At 42.8% G+C, this 13,135-nt stretch overlaps 1 protein-coding gene across 1 annotated transcript in view; it reads left to right on the top strand.

Moving 5' to 3' along the window:
• Nucleotides 1-13,135, top strand: part of COL19A1 (collagen type XIX alpha 1 chain) — a 312,743-nt gene that overhangs the window by 171,548 nt on the left and 128,060 nt on the right. Inside the window, 1 exon segment of the mRNA XM_054021580.1 lies at nucleotides 8,535-8,588. Coding sequence (XP_053877555.1) covers nucleotides 8,535-8,588 — 54 coding nt within the window.

The following is a 13,135-nucleotide window of genomic DNA, read 5'->3' as shown; positions in this document are numbered from 1 at the left end:
CATGTTGTATATTGGACTTTGTACATATGAAACTCTAAAATAAATGTATATAAACATATATGGCTTCAGTCTTTGGGTAATATGTCCTCCCATGGAAAAACCTGCAGGAGGGCAAAAGAAATTCAGAAAACTCTCATGGAGTTTCAAAGAGATCATCCTGTTGGGTTGGAGTGGAGTTCACTTGTCCGCAAAGTGGGTATAAGGCATGACTTTCCAATCTTGTATCTCAAGATTTTCAGAGAAATCATATGGCTCTCAGGCCATCTGTGGAAGGCTGCCCTCTATTTCTCCTGCCAGCATGATCCCACCTAGAGTACTGATACTTACATCTTTCCACACCTCAGTGTCATCCCCAGGAAGATATGGCAGTGAAGAACAGGACCACATGAGAATTAAGGTTGATATGATCACCTTAGTTCCTGTGGGCATTGCTAAACATGTTTGCTAGGAAGTGGTAACATAGGTAAAACAGACCACCTCCTCCCAGACACAGTTTTTCCCATCCCAAACTGACAGAGCTTATCAAGAGAGCATTTCATGAGGTGAGATGGAGGTGGATGCTCAACATCTCTCTCAAACAGATGGGGAGTTTTTTCTGGATTTCCTCTACTGCATAGGTTCCCAAATTTGGTTCACAGCTTGGTCAGGGTAAGCCCCTAGCAGGCCGCGAGATGTTTTGTTTGCCTCAGGGTCCGCAGGTATGGTCACTCGCAGCTCCCATTGGCCACGATTCACCATTCCTGGCCAATGGGAGCTGTGGGAAGTGGTGTGGGCCAGGCCAGCGCTTCTTGAAGCTCCCATTGACAGAGAACGGCGAACTGCGGCCACTGGGAGCTGTAAGCAGCCATACCTGTAGATGCTGAGGCAAACGAAGTGTCTCGCGGCCTGCCAGGGGCTTACCCTGAACAAGCTGTGAACCAAATTTGGGAACCCCTGCTCTACTGTTATGTCCATTACTCCAAAATCTAGCCTTTGATTTCTGTATTAGAATCATAGATGTTAGAGATAGAAAAGACATAGAATCATAGGACTGGAAGGGACATTGTGCGGTCATCTAGTCCAGTCCCCTGCACTCATGGCAGGACCAAGCATTATCTAGACCATCCCTAACTGGTGTTTGTCTAACCTGCTCTTAAAAATCTCCAATAATGGAGATTCCACAACTTCCCTAGGTAATTTATTTCAGTGCTTAACCACCCTGACAGTTAGGAAGTTTTTACTAATGTCCAACCGAAGCCGCCCTTGCTGCAATTTAAGCCCATTGCTTCTTGTCCTATCCTCAGAGGTTAAGGAGAACAATTGTTCTCCCTCTTCCTTGTAACAACCTTTCATGTACTTGAAAACTTATGTCCCCGCTCAGTCTTCTCTTCTCCAAACTAAATGAACTTAATTTTTTCAATCTTCCCTCATCGGTTATGTTTTCTAGACCTTTAATCATTTTTGTTGCTCTTCTCTGGACTTTCTTCAATTTGTCCACATCTTTCCTGAAACGTGGCACCCAGAACTGGACACAATACTCCAATTGAGGCCTAATCAGTGCGGAGTAGAACGAAAGAATTACTGCTCATGTTTTATTTACAACACTCCTGCTAATACATCCCAGAATGATGATTGCTCTTTTTTGCAAGTGTTACACTGTTGACTCATATTTAGCTTGTGATCCACTGTAACCCCTCGGTCCCTTTCTGCAGTGCTCCTTCCTAGGCAGTCATTTCCCATTTTGCATGTGCGCAGCTGATTGCTGCTTCCTAAGTGGAGTACTTTAGATTTGTCCTTATTGAATTTCATCCTATTTACTTCAAATCATTTCTTCAGTTTGTCCTGATCGTTTTGAATTTTAATTCTATCCTCCAAAGCACTTGCAACCTCTTCCAGCTTGGCGTCATCAGCAAACTTTATAACTGTACTCTCTATGCCATTATCTAAATCATTTATGAAAATATTGACCAGAACTGGACCCAGAACTGATCTCTGTGGGACTCCACTCAATATGCCCTTCTGGCTTGACTGTGAACCCCTGATAACTACTCTCTGGGAATAGTTTTTCAGCCAGTTATGCAGTCACCTTATAGTAGCCCCATCTAGGTTGTATTTCCCTAGTTTGTTTTTTGAGAAGGTTGAGAAATAGTATCAAAAGTCTTAAAGTCAAGATATACCACATCTACCACTCCTTCCCTTCCCCCACCATCCACAAGGCTTGTTACCCTGTTGAAGACAGCTTTCCGGTTGGTTTGACATGATTTGTTCTTGACAAATTCATGTTGAATGATAGCTCAGTGGTTTGAGCATTGGCCTGCTAAACCCAGGGTTGTGAGTTCAATCCTTGAGGAGGCCACTTAGGGATCTGGGGCAAAAATCAGTACTTGGTCCTGCTAGTGAAGGCAGGGGGCTGGACTCGATGACCTTTCAAGGTCCCTTCCAGGTCTAGGAGATAGGATATCTCCATTAATTTATCACCTTATCTTCTAGGTGTTTGCAAATTGATTGCTTAATTATTTGGTCCATTATCTTTCTGGGTACTGAAGTTAGGCTGACTGGTCTGTAATTTCCCAGGTTGTCCTCCCCCACCCCCTTTTTATAGATGGGCACTATATTTGCCCTTTTCCAGTCCTCTGGAATCTCTCCAGTCTTCCATGACTTTTCAAAGATAATCACTAATGGCTCTGATATCTCCTCAGTCAACTCTGAGTATTTTAGGATGCATTTCACCAGGCTCTGGTGACTTGAAGACATCTAAGTAATTTTTAACTTATTTCCCTATTTTAGCTTCATATTCAATCCCATTTTCACTGGCAATGGCGGTGTTAGATGTGCAATCACTGCTAACCTTTTTGGTGAAAACTGACACAAAACAAAATCATTTAGCCATTTCCAAATTTTCTGTTATTGTTTTCCCCCCTCATTGAGTAACAGACCTACCCTCTCTTTGGTCTTCCTCTTGCTTCTAATGTATTTGTGTATTGTTTTCTTGTTACCCTTTATGTCTCTTGCTAGTTTAAGCTCATTTTGTGCCTTGGCCTTTCTGATTTTGTCCCTTCATACTTGTGTTATTTGTTCATATTCATCCTTTGTAATTTGGCCTAGTTTCCACATTTTGTAGGACTCTTGAGTTTCAGATCATTGAAGAACTCCTGGTTAAGCCAGGGTGGTCTCTTGCCATATTTCCTAGGTTTCCTACACAGTGGGATACTTTGCTCTTGTGTCCTTATGTATATGTTTACCTCATTAAAGAATTATCCACTATGGTAGATTCTTCAGTGTTTCCAGTCTAATTTTAAATAACTTAAGCAATGAGTGCTTCTCTGCTTTCTTTGTAGTGAAGAGGACTCACTGTTGGACAATTGTCCCTTTCATTCATTTTGAAAGTTATTCTGGAAGGTGACTGAAGGTGTAGAGTTATTTTTGTCTAATACCTCATTGAGTAAAGAGCAGTAGCTGCTATTTTATTACATTTCTAAAACTAGGATGTTGGGTACTTTGGAACATATTGTGTTTTCATTTGTAAACCCAAGGGCCCTAATAAAACCTAAATTTCAATGCCAGGGAATGGCCCCTTGTACAGAGCAGTTCTTCCATTCCAGTTTCCGATTACACTCAACACTCCTCCTTTTCCTTGAATATAAACCTCCTTAGCGGTTTCTTTGTCCGTAATTGTGATATTTTAAAATTAGAAGAAAAAGAATGCGAATAGATTTAGAACAGAAAATGCTGGCTACAAAACTAGTTGTCACTGTGTTGTACAGTTAGGTGGTTATGTTTTTTCCATTAAGACTTTGTTGTACAGGTACATAATGCTGAGTGCTTCTTTTTATGTAATACATAAGTTTCTGAGGTTCATACACTGTCATATTTGTTATGGCTGTTTCTTATTTTTAAAGAAACTTACCTTCTTATTGACCAAGATACAACGCTCTTTTAGTTTGGGGATGCAGTGGAGAGTTATCTGCACAGACAAAAAATGGCTAAGGTTTAGGAAGACCAAATACTGTACTTGTCTGTAAGGCTAACAGCAGTCTTTGAAGGTAATGTTTTTCGTAAAATCCTTCATAAAGTTAATTTTTTTACTTTATGAATAAATATTTTGTGTGTTTTCATTTTAATGAATTACTTCTGCTAATGGATAGACTATAGGTCATATTCTAAGCTATCCTTTTATCATGAGGGCATAATAATATGAACCACTCAGTTTCTGAAGTGATTAGAAAAGTCATTGCATACGGTACCTTAATTTTTAGTTTTAGGAATCTATTTTAAATTTTGCAAGCAAACATTTAAAAAAATGCCTCTCCAAGGTTCCAAGTACCCTTGCCATCAATTTACAATACATTTCGTAATCAAATAATTACAAAGCAAGGCAACATCTTGCTCCCCTGTGTGCAACCACTATTCAGGAGGGGGAGAAAAATCACAAACTAAAATCTTTCCACCTCTTGAATTCCCAGCAAAAGTATCCTCAAAAAGATGAGCTATCTATGCATTGTACTTGGGAAGTTAGCAGTGCAGGGCAAATTTGTAGACCAACCTGGAGGAGTGAATTCTGAAGTAGAGGGGCATTCACAGAGTATGCATGTGTGTGTTTAAACTACATAGCTTCACTACAGTTAGTGCTGTATGATTTCTGGTTCACACGAATTTTTTTACTTTAACATACACAAATATTTTCTAGCAAGTTAACGGTTATATTTGTGACTTTGGGAACAACTATGCATCATCAACCATTAATAGAAAATTTAGAAATTGTTTGAAGCATGAATATAGTTTGCAGCAATTTTGAAGTGTCTGAAACATTAACTTGTTAACATTTTAAATTAAAGTGACAGAATATCATGTCGTGAATTAATAAAGTCTGAGGAGTTCTCCCAGCTGTTGTGATTCAGAGTGGAGAAATTATATAAATGGGAAAGCTCTTGAACAGATTAATTTTTATTTAAAACTGAATTCATACAATTCATTTTTATAAAGTGATGCCACCTTTTTAAGGTTTGGGAGATAGCAATTTAAACCTCATTACTTTTCTCAATTTTATCACCTGAATTACAGATCATGTTTTAATTCACTTTCTGGAAATGGATAGTTTTCTAAAAACATGACTTGATTCAACACTTCTTAACTAGTCAAAAGGGGAGTTTATCTTGAATAAATAAAAAACCTAAGGCTCCAATCCTGTGACTTGTTATGCACAGCCAGAATCCTTCATTTTGATCTCAACAGTGAGGTTGAATGTGGGCTCAAGGGTCGACCAGGGCACAGTCAGTTATAAGATCAGGGTAAAGTGCCTAAACTTGATTTCAGACACATGGTGTATTGCTATTTATTGGGTAAGCTTGCAAGACCCTGTACTCAAAGGTGTCGGTCTCTATGTAATGTGATAACTTTTGAACACTGCATGAAATCAATTCCAATATTTCAGGGAACGTTATAGGCATCACTGGCCAGAATCCTATTGATTTGGGGAGCAATTGGAAAATTGAAAGAGGAGGTTGGGAGAGAGTAGAATGTGGGACGCATGGAGTCCCTGCCATTGGTTTAGCACAGCCACAGCTTCAAGCACCTCTGCATTCATCTGTAGGTCAAACTGATTGATTGTGCCCATTAACACCTTACAGAATAACAATACTCAATCTAATCTCTGCCCATGCTCCTGGTAGAGTTTAACATACTGATATGCTGAATGATTTTTCACCCAGACAAATAAGGTTGCAATGGCAGTGTGCTCATAGTCCCTAGCTTTGGAGGAGAATAGGGACACTGGTATGGGGGAAATGGGCAGGCAACATAGTTCCTGGTGGCTCTGATATGGAGGAAGAGGGTACACAAAACCCTAGCCTGGGGTAGAAAGAGGAATAGGAAAAGCTGACAGACACTGACATGGGAGATAATGGGAACCTGGGAATGGGGGGCAGTCAGAACTCATGTGTGACACAGAGGTCCATTGGTGCCAGCTGGCCAGGGCCGGCTCTAGGCACCAGCAAAGCAAGCAGTTGCTTGGGGCGGCAAATTTGCAGGGGCGCAAGAATCCAGCATGGGAGCTGAGAACCAACAGGGGGCCCTGGGAGCTGTAGTTCCTTGATTAGCTCCCTGCCTATAGAGCCAGCCCTGGAGCAGGGAAAGAATTACATTTCCCAGCATTCCCTCGGCCACAATTAACAGGAAAGGGATGGGGAAGGAGTGTGGAACTGAAACCTCATGCTGCAGCTTGCTGTGAATGGTAGGGACAGAGCCAGCTCTAGGTTTTTTGCGCCCCGACCCCAGCCCTGGACTCCCCTGCACCCTCGTGTTGCCCCAGGCCTGGACTCTCCCCTGCCCACACCCCCTGCCGCCCCAGCTCTGGCCCCCACCTGCACCTCCTGCCACCCCAGCCCTGGGCTCTCCCCTAAAGAAAGAATTGGGTGGACTAAATGGACAGTGCACCTCTCTGTCTGAAGCCTAGCAAGGGAGGTACGTGGATCCCACTAGAATTTAAAATGAAAAGTAAGGGAGGGGAGGCTCTACTAGACTGGGCAGCTTTAGATACAGTAGCAGGCACGTAGGAGGATTTACACTTCTGAGCCATGGAAGCAGCAATTGACTTTTCTTTTCCAGATTTAGCTAATATTCAGAAAGGGAATCCAGCACCTGCCTTCCAGATTTGAACACCCTCAAAATTCAGGAGTGCTCAAGCTCAATTTGGGCAGCTGTTACTTCATTTCTCCCAAATCCAATATACTGATCCACTGTAACTTGCTGTAGAAAAAGTAGAATAAATTGAGCAAGAAATGCTTCCCAGTGGTTATTAGGACTGGAATTGCTATTTTCAACAGCCATTGCTTTTTTTTTTTTTTTTTTTAGTTTTAGTTTTATTTGTTTAAAAGGAAGACTGATATTGCATTGGCAAATTCCCCATAGGAACAAAGCATGGAACAAAAGAATAATAAAGGCACCTTAACTTTTCCTCATTTATGTAGGACAGTCTTATAATATGCATCCAGATATCCTTCAATCACACAAGCTGAAAATTGTTCCACTTTACTGCAGTTCTGTAACCATATGGGAACCAATCCTGTCTGTGTTCTGTGCACATCCAAAATTCCTGCTGAATTACCTGCCCTGGGAGCGAGTTACCAGTGACCCAGGGCTGGGGCGGCAGGAGGGTGCAGTTGGGGGTGGGGGGGAAGAGAGAGGGCGCCCAGGGCTGGCGGGGAGCAGCCAAAATTTTTTTTGCTTGGGGCAGCAAAAAACCTAGAACTGGCCCTGCAGCTGGCAAAAGGTTCACAATTCCGTGTCAGCAACTCCTAATAAGCCTGACAAACTCTTCACCTAAGACACTGCTTTTATGGTACTTATCCATAAATAGGTCTTGTAAGGTAGCAGATAAAAGCTGGTGTCACACTGGTCATTATTATCATTGTGAAAGTATGTACTAATGATATTTAAAAAGTTGTGTATATCTTGACAATATATCCTGAGCCTCTGTATCAAGTATGAGTCACCTGCAGAGAAAGGTTTTTTTCTCACATCAGGAATGTTTGACCATCTAGCTAACTGGCATATAAATTAAGCATTTAATGTTTCACAATGGGCCTCTGAGTTTGAACTGAATGCTGATAAAGAATACAGACATGTGAAGTCAACATGAAGTCAGCCAGACATTACAGGGGGATGCTTTAGAGGAGCTTGGAGACTAGGGTACATCAAGTGTCATCCTGCAAGGCAAAGTAAAGGCTGGCAGAGCCCTGAGGAGATTGTTTGAATGGCTAACAGACTGAGGGTATCGTGGCGCTGACACCCATTTTAGCACCAGCAAGTCCTTCTCTACTTGAGGGAGTAGGTTACCACCATGACTCAGAATCCTGGGCACCCTGAGAAAATGTGTCACCATGGTGGAGAGGAGATTGGGGAACCCTGGTATGGAGGGGAAAGGGGCAAATGAAGGGCATGAGGGAAGTGGGAATGGGGATACAATCAGAGCTATTGGTATGTGGGGAAAAATGGGGGACCCTAGTGTGAGAGAAGGGGGAATGGGAGGCACACTGAACTCTTGGCAGAGAGAAGTTGCAGGGAGTCCCTGAAGTAGAGTGGGATGGGAAAGTGGCACCCAGGTAATTCATGGGGGAGGGGAATGGAGGAATGCAAGGAGCCTCTGCTGTGCAGTAAGCTCAGCCTACACAAGCTACAGAGTGTGCGACCCCCTAGTTTAATGAAGCCAGCTAATTTGTATGTAAAGCCAGCATGCCACAAGATATATGGTAGTACAGATACAAAGCATAGTTAAACCTTTTATAACTATATTTAAAACAATACTGCATCAAAATCCAATAATTATTCTGATCCATATGACACAATATGGTTATGCTGGTATTACGATCATCAATAAAAATTGTAATTTTTTTTTTTTAAATCACGTGAACATAATGTAGTCCTGAACATAAGGTGATCTCTATCAGTAATGAACATTTTAAGTTTCCTTTGGTTACAAGTATGGTTTGTTACAGGCTGAGTCAAATTAAGCCAAGATCATCTTGAAATGTTACATTCTTGAATGTTTGTATTTTCAGGGTTTGCCAGGGCTAGAAGGTCCTCCAGGTCCACCAGGGAAAGAAGGTCAGAGGGTGAGTAAACTTTGTGAACAACTGGCAAGTGTGTGAACTGACGTTAATGTGTTCTTGCTGAGCACCAATAAAAATAAGACAAAGATAGCAGCTGAGTATGAAGCAGTCTCCTCAAACTGAGCTTTGAAATTTGAGTTTTGTCTTAGTTTGCTTAACAGTTAAAGCTCATTCAATCTTAAATGTTTTAATGACTGGCAGCACAGATGCAGAATTGTAGTTTGCGTAAAGTGCATCTGGTGTAATTTAAACTGGAAAAATAATAAAAATTGATCTCAACTTTCAGTTCTGTTGTAGGAATGGAAGATATCCTAGTGTACATATCATACGTCAGGACGTGATTTTTATGCCAAGTATTATACTGCTCAAAGCTAGGGCCAATGGTCAGGTTTTATTATAGTTTTGATATGTGCATATCATAGTGGATAATATCTATACAAGGAATGGATAATGGTTAGGAAGAAATAAGAAGCAACCAAGACGTGCTCAAGACTTGAAATGAATCTAGACCCATTTGTGAAATTTTAAAATGTTGAGTTAACTGGGTTTTCTTTTTACTCATTTTCTTGTGCCTCTGCATTTCTTGACTTCCTTTTGTACCAGCAGAAGTAGTAAAATACAAAGACAGATGCTGATCTCATAGTATTTATGAGCCAACTGGAAAGTATTGGAAAACCAATTCTAGACCAAAGTTTGGATAAACATCTGAACTTTAAAAGATATTTATCTCAAAGTCAGATTTCTTAGCAAACAAAACTGGTGTGCCTTTCTGAAGTTTGTTCATTCAGAATTAATTTTGGCCCAGTCCTATAGGGCATAGAGGCACTCATTTTTCAGAGAAGTTAATGGAAATCAAGGTGTCGAATACCTTATATTATTGGGTCTGTAGAGGAGTGCAGACTCACCCAGCAGCGCCTCCTGCTGGTGACTTCCAGGAATTAGCTTGTTCCAGCTCCAGAGCACCCTCTGCAGGCCAGTGTCCCACCCTGGACCCCAGGGCCCTTTTACCTGGGGTGCTGCCCCCTGGCAGTAACCCCTCAGTCTTAGGGCCTCCCCTCACCAGGGAGCCCCCACCTACCATCCCCACTTCACCTCAGTCTTGGCTACTGCCCAGTCTCCCTCTAGCCCCCATTCACTGGCGCAGACTGCAGTATCAGCCACTCATCACAGGCAAAGGGGTTCAGACCTGCTGCCTCTGCCTACCCATGGGCTGTCCCCTGCAACCCAGTACCTAACAGGCCTTACCAGGCCTGCAGCTTTCCTAGGCCAGAGCTCCCCGTCTCCCTTGGCCTTTCCCCAGCCCTGCTCCACTCTAGGTACTTAGTTAAGCACCCTACAGCCAGGCCCTTCTCTCTCTGAACACAGAGAAAGACTACCTCCTTGAGCCCCCTGGCTCAAGCCTTTATAGGGCCAGCTAGGCCCTGATTGGGGCGTGGCCCCAGCTGACCCTGCTTCCTCCCAATCAGCCCAGGCATCTTGCCCCTCCACAGCCCTCCTCCAGGACTGTTTTAAACCCCTCAGGGCAGGAGCGGGTAACCACCCTGTTACAGGGTCCTTTGTGTACAACCTTTCATGAAAGGCATAATGCTGATTGCTAAAGATGTGATCTGCAACCTTGACACAAAGGGGTATTTCTTTTCAGGAAAGCAGTCCCATTTACTTCAGTGGAACTATCCACAGGCCTGATCCTGGTACACAGTGATGAGTGTGGGAATGTTCTAACTCTTACTGTTATGCAGTTAAACATGTGAGAAATGGAAAGGCGTTGCTTGTCCATTTTTTTTACATGCTATAAATAGGAAGTTTTTCTGTGGAGTCTCAGGTCTGCAAAACAGCCAAAATACTAACACTTATTTGTCCCTTATATCCAATAATGTGAAAGGCAGACATTGGTGATTATCTGAAGTTTTAAAATGTAGTTATTTTGTGGTGCTGCTTTTAGGCTAGGACTGTAACATTATGTCCACTGCTAGAAAAATGAATTGTAGGTGTATTCTTTTTGTTAAGCAGGGAAATTTAGTGAGAAGATAGATTTCCCTTAGCCACTTATATTTCATACATAACATTAAGCTGGGGTCTTTTCCAGTTAGTAGTATACAGACAATACAGTATAAACAGAAGTGCTTCTTCCCCTACTATCACAGCCATGCAGACAACTGTCTCCAGCCAAACAGCAGCAACAACAGAGGTTTGGACTACGCCTTCTCTCATGCGCTTCATATTATTGTACAGTGACTGGCAATTCTTTCTTGCCCTGCACCACCCAGTATAATAATAATTAATTAATAAGCACGCATCATCATGGTAGCTGGAAATGCCGACGTTAAGGTTTTTACAGCCACAATAACTCAGGCCTTACCAACACTGAGATTTTTAGCCACTGTTATAGTTACACTAATGTGGGTGCATCATTGTGGGTGCATGTAGTATTAGATATGGTGTACTGGTGTAAATCAGCAGTTGCAAATCTGCGGTCTGCACCAATGCAGCTACACCAGCATAGCTACCTGGATGCTAAAAAAACCAGTGCATAGAAGACCTCAGTCAGGTTGCACATCCTCTATATATGGTATTACATACTGACAAACAAAAACTATGTTAAAAGGATGTTAAGATTGCAAAATCAAATGCTCAAGAGTTACAAAATGATGGAATGAAAGTTGTGCATGCAATCTTACTCCATCTTCTTCCTGCATATGGATTTTTGATGCACTTTTTAATTATTGTGCACAGGAAGGACAAAGCAGTGGTTATTCAATATTTCTTTTTCTTTCATCACTCATTATGTGACCCTGTGCTTCATTTATTACACACCATCGAAACCTTGCACTTAATACAGAATTATTTATTTCCTCATGAGTTTTCCTCTGGAGCTCAGAACCATACTATAAGTTCTTGTCTACACTACAGAGTTTTGTTGACAAAAATCAGCTGTTGTCGACAAAACAGTGGAGGTGTACACACTACAATGCTCCTGCTGCCAACAAAACTCTCCTGCTTTTCCAACAAAATAAAACCACCTAGACAAGATGCGTAGAGCTTTTTGCAGCAAAGTTATATCGACAGAGTGTCAGTGTAGACACTGCGCTTGGTTATGTGACTGTAAAATGGCCTCCAGGAGATGTCCCACAATGCCCATTCTGATTGCTGTGGTTTGAATTCCACTGCTCTGCACCCAGGTACACAGGCATTGACCCCACCTCCCTTTAAAGGCCATTTCCTGATTGCTTGGCACGGAGCCCTGATATCACATTTTCCCAGCTGACCATGGTGGCTCCATGCAGCAAACGCTGTCCTGCTTGGAATACATGTGAGTTGTTGGATCTGTGAGGAGAAGAGGCTGGGCAGTCCCAGCTCTGCTCCAGCTGTAGGAACTTTGATACCTATGGACAGATTTCTTGTGGCATCTTGGATAAGGGCTACAAACAGGACATGCATCAGTGTCATGCGAATCTAAAGGAGCTGAGGCTGGTATACCAGAAAGCAAGGGAGCAAACCATGGCTCTGGTGCTACACCAAAGTCCTGCTGCTTCTACAAGGAGCTGGACGCCATCCTTGGTAGCGACCCCACCTCCACTGCCAAGAGCCCTGCTGATGCTTCAGTGGGACTGGAGACAGCGGACTCAACCCCGAGGACAAAGTGGTGGATGAGGAAGTCAAGCTGGAGGATGAGATAGGACAGGCAACAGGGTTGTCCGGTGCCATGGCGAGCCAGGACCTCTTCTTGACCCAGGAGTATTCAAGCCAGTCCCAGAAGTCATGATGCAGGAGAGGGAAGCTTTGGTAAGTGATCTTTTTGTGTTGATGCTGCTCGGTTACACGAGGTAGAGCTGTCCTTTGCTTTGTTATACTCTAGAAGTGGGCTAAGACATAGAAATGTATACGACTAGCTGTGTTTGCATCTCCGTCTGCTTCACATTCCCCTATGCAGCTACGCAGAAGGGGCCCTGTGGAAAAGTGTGTTAATGGACACCGAGATTTCACAGAAATCCTCCAGAGATGTCTCTAGGAAACTTTCCTGGAGGTACTTGCCAATTCTCTGGCAAAAGTTCCTTGGCAGAGCTGCTTTGTTCCTTCCCCCATTGTAGGAAACTTTTCCACGGCAATCACTTGTGCAGGGACCAAAGCAGCGCATAGACATGCAGCATAGGGACCTGGTCTGATGCCACACACATGCAGGAGTCCACCCTTACATCCTTGCTTATTCTCAGGGGTGAGATAGCAGCTTCAATGACCCCATGGAAAATGGTGGCAGAATTTACAATTTTGCCCAGTTGCTTGCAGTGATCCCCTTAGAAAGCCACTTAGACCTTTTGACCCATCTTGAGTGACCCTCCGGCCCTGTCCTGAACTCACCATGTTTGGGTTGTTCGTTGAGCTGTGTGCTTGACAAAAGACAATGAGAAACTGGTTCCTATTTTAAAAGAGGTGTATTTTACTATAATGATCCGATGCTTTGAGTGCACTCAAAATCATGCTTCTGTTTATTGTTTCCTTTGCTTCTGCAGATGTGGCCTTCAGGGGAACCTCCTACAAACCGGTGGAGCACC

The sequence above is a fragment of the Malaclemys terrapin genome, chromosome 3 (genome assembly GCF_027887155.1).
Source record: "Malaclemys terrapin pileata isolate rMalTer1 chromosome 3, rMalTer1.hap1, whole genome shotgun sequence".
NCBI classification, from domain to species: domain Eukaryota; kingdom Metazoa; phylum Chordata; order Testudines; family Emydidae; genus Malaclemys; species Malaclemys terrapin.
The sequence above is the reverse complement of the archived record's forward strand: the minus strand, read 5'-3'. Positions and strand labels throughout refer to the sequence as shown.